The 17,732-nt window shown below is 38.2% G+C and overlaps 1 protein-coding gene across 1 annotated transcript in view; it reads right to left on the bottom strand.

Moving 5' to 3' along the window:
* Positions 1–4,305: 4,305 nt before the first annotated feature.
* POLR3A (RNA polymerase III subunit A) overlaps positions 4,306–17,732 on the bottom strand; it is a 63,154-nt gene continuing 49,727 nt past the window's right edge. The window contains exons 24-31 of the mRNA XM_019502359.1: positions 12,921–13,091; positions 12,531–12,624; positions 12,313–12,405; positions 11,558–11,722; positions 10,385–10,549; positions 9,953–10,084; positions 8,008–8,140; positions 4,306–4,934 (exon numbers count right to left, since the gene is read on the bottom strand). Coding sequence (XP_019357904.1) covers positions 4,786–4,934; positions 8,008–8,140; positions 9,953–10,084; positions 10,385–10,549; positions 11,558–11,722; positions 12,313–12,405; positions 12,531–12,624; positions 12,921–13,091 — 1,102 coding nt within the window. The 3' untranslated portion in view covers positions 4,306–4,785. The remainder of the gene's footprint in view (positions 4,935–8,007; positions 8,141–9,952; positions 10,085–10,384; positions 10,550–11,557; positions 11,723–12,312; positions 12,406–12,530; positions 12,625–12,920; positions 13,092–17,732) is intronic.

The raw sequence follows: 17,732 nt of genomic DNA, 5'->3' as shown, positions 1-17,732 counted from the left end.
CCTGAATATGCTCACTGGAAAGCCAGATTTCCAACAAAAAATAGTATGGTTTGAAAGTTATCATCCAACCCTGGTCATCATGCTTTGAACAGGCAAAGCAGAAGCCAACTTACCTCAGGAGATAACTAGTCTAGATACCTTCATTGCCCTTGAAGTGGGGGTGCCAGAGAAAGACTACTGCATTTGGTGCTCTGTTGGTTCCAGGGCCCAATGAAGAAAGAGTCACATTGTTGCTCAATTTTTCATTTCTACTATATGTTGTGCAGTATATGTTGTTTCCCTTAAATACCCTGGAATCAACAACTACATAAGAGTCTCAAGAAAAAGCCCTTGTAAGGGAAATTTCTAGCCCGCATGGTGGGGATAAACATTTAAAAAAAGCTAAACAAATGGGGAAAAAAAGTCTTATTACTTCTGTTGTCTGTATTTTTGTATATACCAGGATAAAATACTGAGAAGAAAGAGACCCAACAGTTCAGAAATTGGTTACTACTGGTCACCCTGTTTATACCCGAGACTCTTTGGTAGAATATAAGCTCTAATTCTCAAAAGTTGGATGGCATTTCTCGTCCATTTCAGAAAGTGTATGCACCTCTGCCAAATTAATTTTGGAAGGCTGATGTATCTAATCACTCCTGCTAAGTCTTGGGGAAAACACTATTATTTTCACAAATGTCTGTCTTTAATTAGCACATAACCAAGTTGAGAAAAATCACAAATATAATCGATTAGATGATTCAGTGGTGTCTACCAAAAGAAAGATGCAAGGACGGTAAAGATAAGCCATAGTAGTGTACTACTACTAGTGCACACTGAACTCGAATATCTGGCAATCCACCACATCTTTTTTTGTTAAACTTCAAGTCAGATTTCAAAGACTTTATTAATAGTCTTCAATATAAGAAACACTACAATAGACTGTGTCAGCAAAAAAATTCAAGTACTGCAAAGCTATGTCTAACATAATACTTTCTAGTTATTGGAATGTAATTGATATTTTGAATGATCGTGAACTTTATGAATTACTTTAAATAAGTGGAGGCAGAAGTAATAGCAGCAATCTTGTTCCCAATCCTATATGTTTGCAACACTAACATTTATCAGCTAGCAAACCTGACATTAAACCTTTCCTCATTACATCTTCTTGTATCGTCAGGGCCAGAAAATGTAATGGCTTAATTTATTATCACAAAACAGACAGGTAGTTAGCCGTGTCCGTCTGAGGTCAGGCAGAAGGCACACCCACACACAGCAGAACTCAGTAGTTTAAATAGTCAATTTTATTATGTATATTTACATAAAACTGGAGGCAGCCATTTGTTCCAATATAAGGCTCAAACATCCTAAAAAAAAAAAATCTTTATTTGCTGCAACACAACACAAAACAGAATCACAAGAATCTTCCATGCTACAATCAAATATTAATCTACATAATGGAATTCATTAGGGTTTCTTCTCAATTTTCTTCCACTGTCATATTTTCATATATTTAAAGAAGAAAAGAAAAAAGAAAAAGACAACACAACTTTGATACAGGTCTACCAGTCTGCAAAAGGTCATCTACTAGCAGGCAGCACAAAAACCACTGATGAACAAACTTACTCTGCAGGTTTGTATTTTGTTGTTTCCAAAAAAAAGATGTACTTGCAGTGTGTTTAGTGCCAGATCCTACCATACTGATTTTAGGCACCAGACTGAATCTATATAGCCATCTGTCACAACAATTCATCCAAGGTTGCTCACATTTTAGGGTAGCTATGTTGACTTTCACGTAGGTCTTTTTGTGAAGATGGAGGATGATTAATCAGAAACAGAAAAGTCATCATAGCTGCAACTCATACTTTGGAGACAATACGGCTGGCCTCGAAACACTACTCTGCATCTTTCTATTAGATGCTATACAAAAAATAACAGCACACATGCATCCTTTCCCAGAGGCCAAGTCACCCCTAAAGGTGTGCACACAGTCTGCGTCAGTCCCAAAATTTTTCTCAGGGTTTATGACTGCAGTCTTATCCATAGCCATTACATTTCAGAGTACTCTCTTTGGCCTGTTCTCCATAGCACCTCAAGTTTTAAAAAGGCATTTGAAAGCCTCTTGCTATCCAAGCAACATTGCTAACCACAAAAACAATAGCTTTTACACTCATTCCCTAAATGTACCAGGCTAAATTTGCAGAAACTGCATTAGAACAAAATGGTTTTAATGCATTTTCAGTCTCAAAGGACTCCTATAGGTTGGAAGGGAGGAAAGTTATGTTAATTTCAGCAGGTTAAAAGATAAACCACTGTTTTAATACCATCTTAGTTCATTTCTTTCATGTCCATGCATGAAAAGTAGCTTGCTACTTCTACTTTATTCATAAAAAAGTAAAAGCCTCAAATAACTTTTAGTAATCTACCAGCCATTTGGAGAAATAAAACTGACACGTTAAGCAATTCAGCAGTGTAACAACTGTTATACCACAAAAAAGAAACATTTTAAAAACATTTTTACACATATAGTTCTCTCTCAAAGAGAAGCGCCAGCTCTACTTTCCACTCTGTAACTTCCAAAAAAATCCTCATTGTACCAGAACTCTTAAGAGAATATAGCAATAAATAGCACTTAAGGATTAGAAGAGCTAATGGAAATGACCAAAACACCAGCATAGTGTACCATCAGGATACTTAATTCCAGTAAAATACTATTTTCTATTATATACAAGAACATCATACATGAACAGACATAAGTTGGTTTTCTGGAATAAACTGCCAAAAGGTTAATTTATCTTTATGCTTCTATTGATATATACCCCTGTATTTGAGCAAATACCATGGATGCATGCTTTAGGGATTTATGACAAACCTTCTAGAGCTCATTCATCATTCCTATTAATCATATATTGACTATTGCAACTTCCTTTCAAAGCCATTTCTAAATATATCTTGCCTCCATTCACAAATGATTGCTTTGAATGTCTTAACCAAATCTGAGCCTACAAAATAGCTAAGATGGAATGAGCAGCAACTTAAAACTCTAGATAATAGTGAGAGAGCATAAAAAGGTAAAGTAGCTTGTTATACCACAAGTCTGTCTTTCAGATGTTCAGTGTTCAACATTTATCTTCATCCAGATCTAGTATCTCAGAGACAGTGCATGAGTTAGCTGACTCTCATGAGGAAAGGGTGTGTACCTATTTCACTTTCCAAACTGTATATCATGTAAATTCAAAATACAAAACGTTACATTTTGGAATCTCATTCTTCTGACTAGTCAGTAGCGCTACCAGGATTTTCCAATTATAGATGCTTAAGGGAAGCTTCATGGTCTAAGGGTATTTATTCACTCTTCCAACTGAAAATGTGTGCTCTGGGAGATGCTGGGGGGGAGGAGGGCTTTAATCAGCACAATTCCAAGAGCTGTGCTATCGGGAGCATGATGTGTATCAACACCCCTGTGCTGAAAAACAGCACCAGGGAGCTTTGAACTAAAGCACGCTGAATGAGATTCAGTTTAGTTTAAAAGCGCCCTGTTGCCATTTTTCAGCATGGGGACGCTGATGCACGTGATGCTGGAGGGTGGTTGAGGATGTTAATTTCCACACTCCAGCACACTAGATTACTTGAGTCTGTACTAACGCACTGGAATCACAGCAAGCACCCTGCACATGTATAGGAGACCTAAAGGACCAAAGAGAGAGTATAGTGGTAACTATCTTGTCCGTACCAAAATATTGATTAATAGCTGTCCTGTTATCCCTCGGTTCAATCAAAGTCAAATATCTCCCAAATACAGCATTCCCTTCCCTAAAAAAAAAAATGATGTTTTACATATAGTTTCCCTTTAGTCCTAACATCAGGATTCTGGAAGCAGAATTACTTCACTTCTCCTATCAAGCTGAATAACAAAAAATATAACCTTAAGGAAATGAGAGACTAAAGAAAAAAATGTTCAGGCAAAAATAACCAGCATACTTCTGTCACCATTTATCTTGGTACTTCAGCATCAATCTCAATAAGTAGGTTCAGCACAAAGGGCACATCTGCATCCTTGAGCCAAACTCTCTCTTTTTTTAGCAGACAAATTGCTAATGCTACCTTTCCCCTCACTTCCCATATCACATGAACTAGGAAGTCTTGTAAAACTCAGCAACCATAGGGATCTTTCATGAAAAAGCACGATAGAAGATGGTGAGACAGCTTTTGATAGCCTTCTACTACTTAGTAGCCTTCTGGAATTAGTTAACTAATTTTGCCAATGATCCTGTAGTGGCAGCAGTCCAACAGCTTACATCTATAAAAATAAACCAATGATACTGCACCTGTATTGGAAATGCTTCATCTCCCTGTATCAAGAAGCTGAGAAAGTATAAGAAAGTGGATGTTTTACTTGTGATGGTGCAGAAAACAGGAAAACAACTGCCTGCTGCACTGCCTTGTTATTTATGTCAGGGATTAACAATTCCTATGGTCTTCCAGCCCATGTATTACTACTTTTATTTTTTTTGTAGTATACAACTTGTATTATTTTTGTAGCATGGAAAATTCTTGCTTATTAAGAACAAAGTGCAGTCAAATTGAAAATCATTTCAGATCAGTATTTACTTCTCTGTAGTATAGAGAAATAACTCCTTTAAAAGTAGTCTGTATTGCAACTGGTAACGAAAAAACTCAGCCAACTTTTGTGATCTTCCATGTACCAAGTTGCAGGTCTTAAACTTATTTCGGATACAGAGTTGAGATTCATACACTTTGGCTTAAAAGATATCCCAGCTTCTTACTATTCTGGGCTGTGCCCAGGTGCTATGCGATAATGGGAATATGGAATTCATTGCTATCAAAGATCAGAGGCCTGGTAGGAGGAGTTGATTCTTTGTCTGCTTTGTGCAGCAGTTTGAAAAGTCCAGTTCCGATATTCATCGGAATCCCCATGATGATGCATTCTGAAACACCTGGAAGAAACAAATGCAGATTGAATTGTCTAAAAAGTTTCCAAACTACTTTCTCTTACTTCACTGTACATGCCTCAAAGCAAAGTCTTGTTCAAACCTTGTAAGTAAATCTTAGCAAACTACAGGTCCTCTCTCCCCATCAGATGCAGTTAAACCAGATAATTGTGACAGCCAGTATGTTAAAATGGAAAATGTTATTTTATTTGCTAAAAGTTTAGCAGGAAGAAAGACAAACTCAAACCACATGATTTACAGTTTTATTTTTCTGAGGAAGATGCTATCTTTTTGGTCAGTACCTGGTAACTTTCTGAGGGTAAAATATCCTATGTTCTTTCTAAAGTTCAAACCAAAAGGCTTCTATGAAGTCAAGTCAAGTTTAATTTGGCAATGTGTGATTTCCAGATAGAAGTATATTCTTAGTTTAGTTTTTTCAGTTTAGCACTGTTTTTGCATGTTGATGACTTAAAACACACAAATTTCATCCTCACATCATAATATTAGCAGTTCTCAACCTTTTTAGGCTCAAGGCCCTTCTCACTAGACACAGGGCACTTCTTGGAAAAAATGCCAGCTCTTAGCTTTCACTTTTTTCTTGACCATGGAAAAAAAATGAAACAAAAAACAAAACAAAAAAGCAAAAACCAAAACAACAAAATTCTTCTGTGACAAAGAACTCAAAGACCACAAAGGTCAGAATGTTTTTGACAATATGGATTCCTAGGTGTCAACTCCTATCTTGAAAATCACTTGTAGGTTTTTGCATACCTAATAGTGATTACATTTCACGGCACTCTTAAAAGGATCTTGCAATACCCTGGGATTAATCACTGGGTTAAATCATATCCGACTTGGAAGCAAATCACAGCTATTTGCAATGCTTACTGCATACATACAACATGCTATTATTTTAGCTTTTTCAGGAATCTGCTTGCTATTTTTTCAAAAGCTTCAATCATGTATACATGAAAGACTGCCTGAGAACAATTCTTTCTTCTCTATGCATCCTTATGATCAAAATTACTATTTGCCTTTATTTCATACCTTTCTACAAATGGGACCGTATGAAGTAAGAAACATATGGAATAAGAAAATTCAAAGTTACATTTTATCACACATTTCCTAACTTAATTAATTCAAAACCTTATGCTTAAGCATGCATTAAATAGGTTCCCCCCCGCCCTTACATTTCTAGTAACACATTACATAGCTCTCATAACATGGAGGTGATACTGGATTAAAGTGGTTACATAACTTGTTCTTAAGGTCAACATCCTTTGTCCTCCTTTATTAAGTCTTTCAAGTCACAGCTACTGCCTATAGTCAAGTGCTGAATGGGACTCCTTTCCTCTCAGCACCTAGGTTGGTCTTGGAATCACTAGGGTCCTGCTCTAGTGATGCAACTGTTTCCCTCTGTGAATCTCATCAAGACTCCTTGTGTGGCAGAAAGCTGCTAGGTCAGCCAGATGTACAGCCTGATTTTAATCAAAGCTACTAGGACCATCTCTTTACTTCTGGAACCAAGACAACAATTGTGTTTTGTCCAGTCCATTTCCTTATTTGAATGAAAACGTCATAGAAAGAGCTTAGCATGAAAAGGCCTTTGGTTTCCATGTCCTTCAGCTGAGATTTACAAACTCAGAGGGGACTCTGAGCAAACATTTTCTTTTCCATATTGATGAGGATGGAGCAAATCAACTCTAGGACCTTTGGTTTAACCAGTCAGAGCAGTGAAAACCTGAATGAACACTAACTGATGAGGGAGGAATAGAGGACCAGAAAGAGACAGCTCTTCAAGTATGGTTTACAGTCATTCTAAGCTTTCTAATCCATTTCCAGCCATTTAGAAAATATCCTATTCACAAAGCACTCAATGGGATTCACCTCTTTTCACCTACCTTAAGGCATAAGGAGAGAGAAACCTATGTTATGTTAGCATTATATACTTCATTAGCACAGAGTATCCATTAGGCTAGGCTCACTACAAATAAGGAGTAAAATCTGCCTGCTGCCTCACTTCCTAAAACTTAAATGAGGAAATAAAATAAAACCAACAAATCTTGAAGGGGAGGGTTGAGAGACAGGGACCAAATAATTTGTAAAGCATGCAGGAGAATATAAAATTAATTGCATAACCTTTCAGCTTCTCAAGTGACAAAATTCTAATATTTATGTAACTATCTAGGCACAGCTGCCCCAGAAAACAATGGGCTTCTTTTTACTTTTTAATTCTTGCCTGAGCTCCATGAAGAAACTAAAAAAACTGCAACTGATATTACTTTAGTCATTTTTAAATAAGTAAAGAAATGCATTTGAAGATAAACTGGAGACCATAAACTCTTTGCACAGGATTTTTCATTTTGCTCTGTATTTGTACAATACGTACAAATGAGATGCAGTTCACATACACCTGGGGTTCCTGGATGGTATAGAAATATGAAAATGAATTTATCTGTTTGGAGCAGAGTACTATCAAGGGTTTTTCCCCCCCATCACTTTGCCACTCAAATACCTAAGAGTTGAAGGCCTTTGGCCTCTAAGCATTTTTTGCTGAAGTTAATGAAGTCCATTATGCATGGTACATGTGTGGACTGCAGTTGAAAGTTAAATTTATCCTATTTCTAAGTTCTAGCAAAAAGGGAATCTAAAAAACTAAACAGGTAACTCCATTATTTAACCCGCGTTAGGTGTTAAAAATCAACAAACCTCACAGGGCAAACATAGGAACACTGATATTGGCAGGTAACTAAAGAGAGGGAATAAATTTCCAAGTATTTCATTCAGCTAAAGGGGGAAAAAATTCAACGTGCCAAATCCTATCCTAAGCAGCAGACAGGGCTCCCATTGACTCTCACCACTGAATGGTATTGGCCAAGCTAGCGCTTGTTAGACTTTCTGGGATCAAGATGTTTTAACCAGTTCCACTTCTGCAGCTGCTAGCATGTGACCTAGATTTGTTTTCTGAGAGGCACACAGACAGAGTTGGCACAAAAGCCATACGCGCACACACTCCTTTAAAGAGTTTTGAAGATGCTAAGCAAAGACTACACAGAACAGTGTAGCTTACAATACTTACCACACACAGAATCTTTCTGTCCAAAGTAGGCAGCATCAAAGAGATGGTCTGCAGTCTTTTCAAAAGATGCCAGCATTAGCACGCTTTCCTTCATCTTTGCTAACCCAAACCTAGTAATGCCAAGGACTTCACCCTACATTAATGGACAGAGAAAGACAGTCATCATTTGCAGGCTATGGTTTCACTCACTGCAAAATCAAGGCAAGTGGATGGGACAAAAAATAATACATTTTTGAAATGGGTAACAAAGTACTGAACAAAAATGCACACAACAGTTTCCGTTTGGTTGCCTCTCAGTTATGCCTTTTGAAAGTTAAGGTTTTGATAGTAACTGAAATTTATATAATCCAAAAATGTATTTCTCAGCTGCAGGATCAGTCACCAACTACTAGAGATTTTATGGACTCCAGGGAATTGGCAAGGATATGAATAAAACAACAAAAACAAAAAATATTCGATTATAAATCAGCCATTACAAAAACCCAACTTTTACTGAGTTTGAGCTGGCTACAACAAAAACTTTCTTGAGCTTGTCAGTTACTGTTAGTAGATTAATTTGACTTCAGGTATCAGTAGATGACAGAATGATATAAGTTCCCCATTTGGACACCCCTAAAAAATCCACTGGCTTGTAAATACATTGGGTCTAATTCTGTCTCTGCTCCCATTGAACACCTCAATCCCAAATGAAATACACTGGTTCTGAGGTTGGGAGCAATGAAAGAAAAAAATGCTTCTTTGGCAATCTCTTGCAGGCAACGATTACTGTCTTCCATGACTGTTTTATCTGCGTGTTTGAAGATGGCTGATGAGGCCTATCTGGGATCAGCAGGCCCTACTGCAGCTCAGACATTTATTTTTGTGTGGGATGTGTGGTGCTCGATTCTTGATTTGGTCCGTGACATGCTGTTTTTGTTGTTTCCCACATCTCCTGTTGTCCTGAGGTTTCAAAGTATGGAGATCCCTGAAGCAGACTCTTCCTCCATGTGGGGCAGTTATGGGCAATATTCCCCCATGAGTTGACACTGATATTGCATTTTTTTAGGTTATCTTTGAGCACATCCTTGAAGCGCTTTCTCTGCCCTCCTCTTGAGCATTCGCTTTGGCTAAGCTGGGAGAATAAAACTTGCTTCGGGAGTCTGGAGTTGGACATCTGGATGACATGGCTGGCCCAACCAAGTTGATGTTGGATGATCACCACCTCGATGCTCATGGTGTTTGCTTGCAGGAGGACACTAATGTTGGGTATCTGTCTTTCCACTGAATTCCATGGCCTAGCTAATGTGTACACCCTGTACTCTGAGACCTCTTTCCTTTCTCTGGAAGGTAACAATTTAGGTGCACAGTTCAGGTAGCACAGGAGACTAGTGCAGCCAAAATGCTACAACAATTACTGCCCTACAGCTTTCAGGGAAAAAGTTCAAATTCTTCAGCTCATTTCCTTGGCTTATCCTTCCCCCAATCTGGCACAGAGTAAATCATTTCCCCCACTAAGTGAAGAGTTTTGTCCTCCCCTTCAAAGAACAGATAATGTATCACAGCAAACAGTGCTGCCCATACTTCATTATATAAAACTGGCTCTATTTGTCACAATTCTACCCTCTGGCATGCAGTATACTACCACTGAGACCTATAAACAGTGGTGGGACATACTGCAGGTTGGGAGCCCATGCAGTCAACCTTAACTCTATGACCTTTATAGCTGACTTGCTGAACTTCAAAATTAAACAAATATTCCAGTGTTCACTATATGAGGTTTGAGAACAGCAGTCTGCTTTGACCCAGTTGTACACTTAGTTCAACATACCAACTCATTAACACTGAGATTGCTTTTTTCAGCCTATAACCTAATAATCCTTCATGGCTGAGAGGTCTCCTATTGACATTATTAACATTACTTTGGAACAAACAGGCTAATGGAAAGCCAAAAAAGCACAGTACCAACCTTGTATGTCATCAGATCCGAGAGCAGCATAACATGCCTCCTATCAATGCTCATACCATGGTTTACCATAGTGTACTGAATCTCATTGATAATAGTAGATCGAGCAGCTTCAATGCCCAGTGTTTTTTCAACCTATATAAAGTGATAATATTGGGTAAATAAAGTTGTGATGTGCTGAAGGCATATGGAATCAAAGATTTTACCAGATCCACCTCGAACACCTCATATCATAATTTCATAATTTCACTTTTTGAAGGATTGTTTAAATTAAACACAAAACAAGAAATATTCGCTTACTAAAAATGAGTGAAGATGCCAGCTGAATTACTTATATCAGTACATCCAGACAGCTACTAGTGAAGGAAGACTTGACTGCCTGTAAATTTCTCTAACTGTCCAAAACCAACACCTGAAGGTGCACTTGCATATTACCTCATAAGTATTATTAGATGTTGTCTTAGTTCCTTTGACTCCATGGGTGGCCATGACAGCTCGTAGGTTATCACCTTCCACCAGAAGCTTGTATTTCTGCTTTCCACTCTGTTCATCAATGTGAATGACAGCTCGAGACACCTCTGGGATACCCTGCACTACAATCTTTATGAAAGAAGAGGTTGTATGAGCTTGAAGCCATTCATGCAATATTAAACAGACAACATGAGAAAGCTTCCATTTAAGAATTAACAGCCCCTACCAAATATATTTACAAACCCTACTTCCTCTAGTGGCCTAAAAAATTGATACACAAATCAAACACTATTACTGAGTATTGAATACTGTCTACAGCCAGAGAAAGATCAACCTTCACCACACTAATATATTTTATCTTCTCTCTAGAAAGGCAGTACCATAGTTATCTGCCTCTTGTTCTTAATCCTCCTCCAGTATGGAGTGTCAGTTAATATGTTTTAAAGGAAACTGGACATGATCCTCGCTAGAAGCTTTACAGTTTGACTGATTCGGGTCTCACGATCCTTTTGAAACCTGGTCTATCTTTAGCTAGAAAAAGTATTTCATGCTTACATAACACTTTGCACCTGCAGAATGTGTTACGACTAAAGCAAATTCATGCAAATATTTTAAAGAAAACAGTACAATTTCCATTTTTAATTAAATCAGCAGCAAGTCAGCAGCATCAATGGAATTAGAATGAAATGGCACTTTTACACATGCTCTGGGGGTGGGGAGGGCAGCGCTTTAATTAGGGTGGCTCTGAGAGCTGCTCTAATTAAAACACCACTGTATCTCCTGTATTACGATCCCCACATTTAAAAATGGGAGCGGGGACACTTGAACTAAAGCTCGTTCAATGAGCCCCTGCCACCATTTTTAAAGAGCAAGGACACTGATACGTGAGAGGCAAGAGGCTGCTGGAGCGCAGCAATTGCCATGCTCCAGTAGACCCCATGGAGTCAGTCTGCTTTGACATGCTGGAATTCCAGTGCGTCAGAGCAGCCAATGCATTCATGTATAGGCGCCCCAAGAGTTCTGGGCTCAGACAACTAGATCAAAAATTGACCTCAGTATTATATAGGAACATTCTTATTTTCCTCACGAAACTGAAACGATTACTAATTGCCTGATGTGACACAACAGCTCACTTGCCTTTGGCAGCTCTTCTTTCAGGGACTGCAAGACATAATACATTGAACTCTTGCTGTTCTCACGAGGGGTCACACACACAACTGCCTCTCCATGAACAGCAACATCTCCTGGCTTTACTCTTAGCTTTGATATGCAAATAGAGTATCGTACAGTCTCTGCGTTCACCTGTGGCAAAATATAAGTCACTTGATTACTAGACTATCTTTTCACTTAATATCTCTAAACCCACTAAGTTCTGCAGAAATCATATTTCTATTCCATTAGCCAACCAGGATATTAGCTCACCTGGATGAATGTAACAAATGGAAATCTTGCAAAGCAGTGCAAACTCAATTTAATATTTAGGTGAAGTCCACCCCTATGTGAAGAGCCAATACAGGTCCATGTCCTTAAAATAAAAGTGCTATAAAGAGGTGACATACACTTTTAAATTTACTTTTAGTGAAAAAGGACCAATTTTATGTTCTGGAGGCTGTGTGGCACAGCCGCCTTAAGAGAAAATAATTTTAGCCATAGCTTAATTACAAGACTACCATATTTTTGTGCAATTTGTTCTTTATTTAGTAAATTGAGAATACTAAAAAAGGTGGGAAACTTGCACACTGTTTTCATTGTACAAAGAAATACTGAAAACTCCTATTGTAAGTACTGAATGGAGCTATATATATATATTTTTTTATTTCATGGCCACTGATTTTTTTACTTTAAATATGTCTATTTTTTTATGTTTATTGGATCAGAAGTGGCACACTCACCTCTAGTCTCAGCAATCTGATCCGCTCCAAAGACAGCTTGACCAGAATAAAGCAGTCATCTGGAAGAAACACTTCTTCGATGTACTCTGATATCTGCAAATTAAGAGATCCATATGGAATACTTAGCATCCACGAAGAACAACTGTCCATTACACCAAAGTCTGAAGCACACTAAAGATTTTAAATTTAGCGCATTACCACAATAAGGTGTTGCCTACCTCTCCTAATAAGGTTTTCTCAATTCTTCCCTTAACCAGACGGGCAAAATCTGAATCATCATCTATATCCAACTGTGCTGTGATAATAGGTGTGCTATACAAAATAAATAAAGAAAAAATAAACAAAACACAAAGATAAGTCACTTTCTACCTAAAGCAGACAGCAGTTTGTTTCACATGCTAGGATATGAAGTCAAAGAGACAACTACTTCTCTTAAGAAAGCATTCAACCCCCAAAATTGACAGTTAATTCTTAAAAAATATTCTTTAAGGCTTGTAAGAATAGTATAAATGTTGGAATTTATAATCAAACAGTAAATACAGTCAGAAAGACTGTATGATGAATATTTCTAGTGCTCAGTTTAGTTTTACTTAAATATAGCCCCATACCTAATTGCTTTGGAGGCATTAATAATTTCTTTGATTCGTGGTACACCCAGAGTGATGTTCATGGAAGCAACACCAGCAAAGTGGAAAGTCTTCAGGGTCATCTGTGTGCCAGGCTCACCAATACTCTGAGCACATAGTGCTCCAACTGCAGACCCAGGCTCCATCTGTGCCCTGAGATGAAAATCATGAGTGAAAAAACTCAGATATAAAAGGGAGGATAAAACAAAGATAAGCTGCATAAGGTTCTACATTGAGAGTAAGCAAAGTCAAACATTATTTTAGGAGTGATGCTATCAGAAAAGATGATTTTTTTAAAATCAGATTCAGGGTTCTTCATGAGACAGACCACCATGATCTAGCATAGTCTAGTCTAGATGCAACAAAATTTTGTGCTACAGAATTATAGAATTATTCTCGACAGGCCAACAAAGCTCTGATGCTGTATCACATTGCTGCAACCCCCTTTTTGCATGTGAGAGAGATAAAGTTCTGCATTAGCAGGCCACATATTAGAAAGATTATCCTCTTTCAGTTATGTGCATGAAGTCAGAAACATTTATTGTACTATGCTAAATGCACGCATGTCCCTTGCTTAACATTATGGTTCTATTCAAGCAGTTTAGACATAATGGAATTAACCCACTATTAAACTGTATCATCTCCTCCAGCAGACAGTAGCAGCAGCAGGCCAGGGACCACATACAAACTGAAAATATTAAGAGAAAAGTCTAGACAGAACATTACATTCCAAGCTGTAATATTGCAAGGACAGATGACTTAACATGCATCTGCAAAGGGCAAACTGGGATTAGTGGTCCTGGATCTTAGGGCTTCCTGACATCAGAGTTAAGAAAAAGTACTATTTAACTAAATCACCAGTACAGACTTCAACAACCCTGCTCTAGGTTACCCATGAAGAATCACCAAATCTAGTGCAAAACAAGCCTAGAGCTGTTTGGTTGCAGTCAGTGCTGTGCAGCCAGTTATCCTGGTAGTAGGACTACAGGCATTATTATTTACGTATAAGCTACACTTTAAGCACTGTATTTTCTTGCATACCACACATCCTAAAATAAGACACACAACTTGATTTTAAAACGGAAGGCAGAATGAAGAAAAAAAAATTTCTAGCGTCATGGCTGAATAAGGCTGCATGGAACAGAGACAGTTTACTCTTTGGCATCACTGCCTTCCCTTTCAGCTGAGCAGCCAAAAGCTGCTGTCAGTTCACTAACAGCAACAACAGGGTTAAAGCCTGAGCTGGAGCTTGGATGGAGAGACTGAATAACCTGAACAGCAGGATCTTGCCCTCCTCTATGTGGCCAGAAAGGGAAAGCAGCACAGCTCCTGGCAGCCATTACAGCACCGCCAATCCTGGTGTGGAAATCAGTTCTCATTTAAAACACATCACCTCAGTTTTGGATGGCTAGTCTGGGAAATAACAGTGCAGCAGCTGCCTGCTCTTCCCTCTGCCTTGTACTCAAATCCAACATGAGGGGCTTCCCTTCGGCCAAACTGAATGGAGGCTGGGGGGAGCGAGAACAGGACACCTTGCCTTGGATGTGAGTAAATATGCTAATATGTACTTATCACTGAAGAACATTACCCTAAGTGAAGATAAGCTATGTAATCTCAGCAATGAAAACTAATGCCTGTTAATTATCTTAAAGTAGACGTGTTGAATACCTTCAGGATAAATCTCATATTTACAGAAGTATTAAGCCATAGCAAAATGACCATAATTAAATAACTGCTGCAATGAAAGAGTAGGAATACATCCTGTAACTGAACATCAGATTATGACCAATGGTGGAAAAAAAACACAAGAGATAATATTCTTTATCATGCACATATGAACTGAAATTAATAAATCAAGGTTGGTATGGCTTTGAAATGTATCTAGTCTGTACAACATTCCACACTAAAACTTCGGAGATTGGAAAGGAACTTGCTCTAGAATAGTCTTGGCGGGGGGAGAATATTTATTTTTCCATTGTTTTATATTATCTGGGAACAGCAGCTCCTCCCGCCTTGAAGCCTGGACTTCCTTCTTTGATTTGAACCTTCTTCCAAGCACAAAACCATTAACACGATAAAAGAAATGGCAGCCAAGGAAGAAAATTGTGATGTCACCACCTTAAAATATGACTTAATTCCATAATCTTTCAGGAATACGTAGAGATGTGAAGGCCTGGAAAAATACCCATTTTTTTCTGAGGACCTTTTTTTTGTTTTTTTCCAAAAAATTGGAAAAGTTTAAAGTTTTTGGAAAAATGTAAAAAACCTCTTACGAAATATTTTCTTTTAGTATGATGAATAAAATGTTTACGACAAGGTGTTCATATATCTACCCTGTACTCCCCAAAACTGTTTTCTAATAAGTATTGTAATAGGAAGACTTTTATGCAAGACTATCTACAGTATCAGATCATTACAATTCCTGTACACTGAGGACAAGCAGTACAGTACAACTCTCAAACGCAAGAGCAAGATGCATTTCTGCCCCCAGCGGGCACTGCCATTTTCAGAAGAGAAGGAAGAAGGATTCAGTGCCTTCTTTGCTTGTGGACTTCCTCCATTGTTGACTTTTGATCTAGAGGTTGGTGGATCTGCTCCTGTCCTCCTGACTAGGCCTCAAAGGACTGGGAGTGAACACCGGCAGCAGCATCCATTCATTCCTGTAGATAATAGAAACAAGGAGCGTATTGCCCTTGTTGCTCAAAAACCTCAGGAGAGGAGACAGAGCAAATCTAAAGGTTTTGGAGTTGGAAGGATCCTGCCTCCTCCTGGTCCCATCATCTTGAGATCCACAGAAGTGCAGAAGCAGCACAAAGGAGCTGAAAGAAAGTATTCTTGTTTATTGAAAGGGAAGTGTTTAAATTTTTCTGAATTCAGTATATTACAATATATTTTAGTTGCATCAGTATATTTTCATAACCTATGTAATTCATAATTGAATTTCTACTAGTCTGATGTTTCGTGACAAATCACTCAACCTTAGCAGTGAAGTGAGGCCTGCAGTGCAGGAAAGTTGTACACAGTTAAGTGTGAGTAGGCCTCTCTTCCATCCATTACTAAATTTGTACATGCTGTAGCTTAGTGTTCATATATGCAAGCTAGCCGCTAAATTGCACTTTTCTTTTTTCTACCTCAGCAAAATGGCACAACCAACTTCTAGCATATGGAAGCATTTCCACACTGAGTTATTCTGAAAAAAAATGCAATTTGCAAATACTGTCAAATGAAATATGCATTTCCAAATGCAACTAGGATGACCAAACACATCCTTGTATGTAAGAAGTGTCCTGCAGACATTAAAAAAATCCTCTATGGGTGTAAGTGAGGAGGAGGTAGATCATGATGATGAGAGTGCAAGTAGCCTTTTCCAGCATTCTCAGTCCAGAAGTCCTCCTACTGCTGCTGCTGGTTCTTCTTCTTCTCCTATAACATCAGCAATACAAAGGTTGCCCAATCAACATCCTCAAGTAACCAAATATTGCAAGCAACTGTATACAAAAGACTCTCAATATCTTCATTTGTAGACAAGATGACACCTAAAGATCAGGAAAAAAATGACCAAGTTCTTGCAAGACCAATATATGCTTCTGGGATGCCATTTTCAATAACTGAAAATGCATACTGGCAGGAAGCTTTTAAATTACTAAGACTGTCATAACATTTGCCCAACAGACATTCTTTGAGCAAGCCTCTTTTAGAGTCAGAATATGAACACCTGTGCAAGGAAAAAATCAATGAAGCACTGTGTCTTGCAGTACTTACAGATGGATGGACAAATGTGCAGGGAGAAGGAATCATAAACTTTGTGATTTCAACGCTTCTGTAAAAAAAAAACTGGTTGAGGTGTTGTAACAGGAGAGAACAGGTGTACTGTACTATCAGTAGTAAAATATGTGAAGTCCTACACAAGATTGGGAGTGGTAAAATATTTGCTTTGCTGACTGACAATGCAAGTAACATGGAAGCAGCATGGGAGATCACAATGGATAAATATTCACATATTACTGCAATAGGATGTGCATCCCATGGGCTCAACTTGCTTTTTAATGGCATCATGAAGTTGGACACAGCAAAAGATCTATAGAAGAGCAAAAGAAGTTACAAAACATGTAAAAGCTACTCACATTGTAGCTGCAGTCTTTAAGAAGAAACAGAAAGAAAAGAATGCAAAGAATAAAATAGTAACACTCAAACTCTGTAGTAAAACTAGATGCGGTGGAGTGGCGATCTCATTTGAAACTTTACTAAAAAACAAAGAAGCTCTTCAGAAAACAGTAATAAGTGAGGATCTTAAAGTACCCGGAAGTGTAAGGAACACTGTCCCTGATGAGGATGCCTTCTGGGTTCAGCTGCAGAACTCCCTGAACATTCTAAAGCAAATTTCTTCAGCACTCATTGCATCTGAATCAGACCACGCACTTCTGTCAGACATTCCTTACCAAATGGCCCAGATAGATTCTCAAAAACAGTTGATTTTAAGTGCATCTCCACTTACAAGTACAGAAGAAAGAAAAGTGAAAGACTTTAACAGACGGGAAGAATTTTGTTGCCAATCAATTCATGCTGCTACAAATCTTCTGGATCCAAGATTCAAAGGTAAAAATGTTAGTGATGATAGCACTGCTACTGCATTTGACTGGATTACAAAACAAGCAACACACTTAGAACTTGATGTTGGAAAGGTACTTTCAAATGTTGCAGAATACAGAACATCTTCAGGTATTTGGTCCAGGAATGCAGTCTGGGACCCTGCCAAGCATATCTCTCCTGCAACACAGTGGCAAGGCCTTTGCA

Source organism: Gavialis gangeticus, unplaced genomic scaffold (genome assembly GCF_001723915.1).
Source record: "Gavialis gangeticus isolate Ggan-Ray unplaced genomic scaffold, GavGan_comp1, whole genome shotgun sequence".
NCBI classification, from domain to species: domain Eukaryota; kingdom Metazoa; phylum Chordata; order Crocodylia; family Gavialidae; genus Gavialis; species Gavialis gangeticus.
This window is presented reverse-complemented; position numbering and strand designations above follow the sequence as displayed.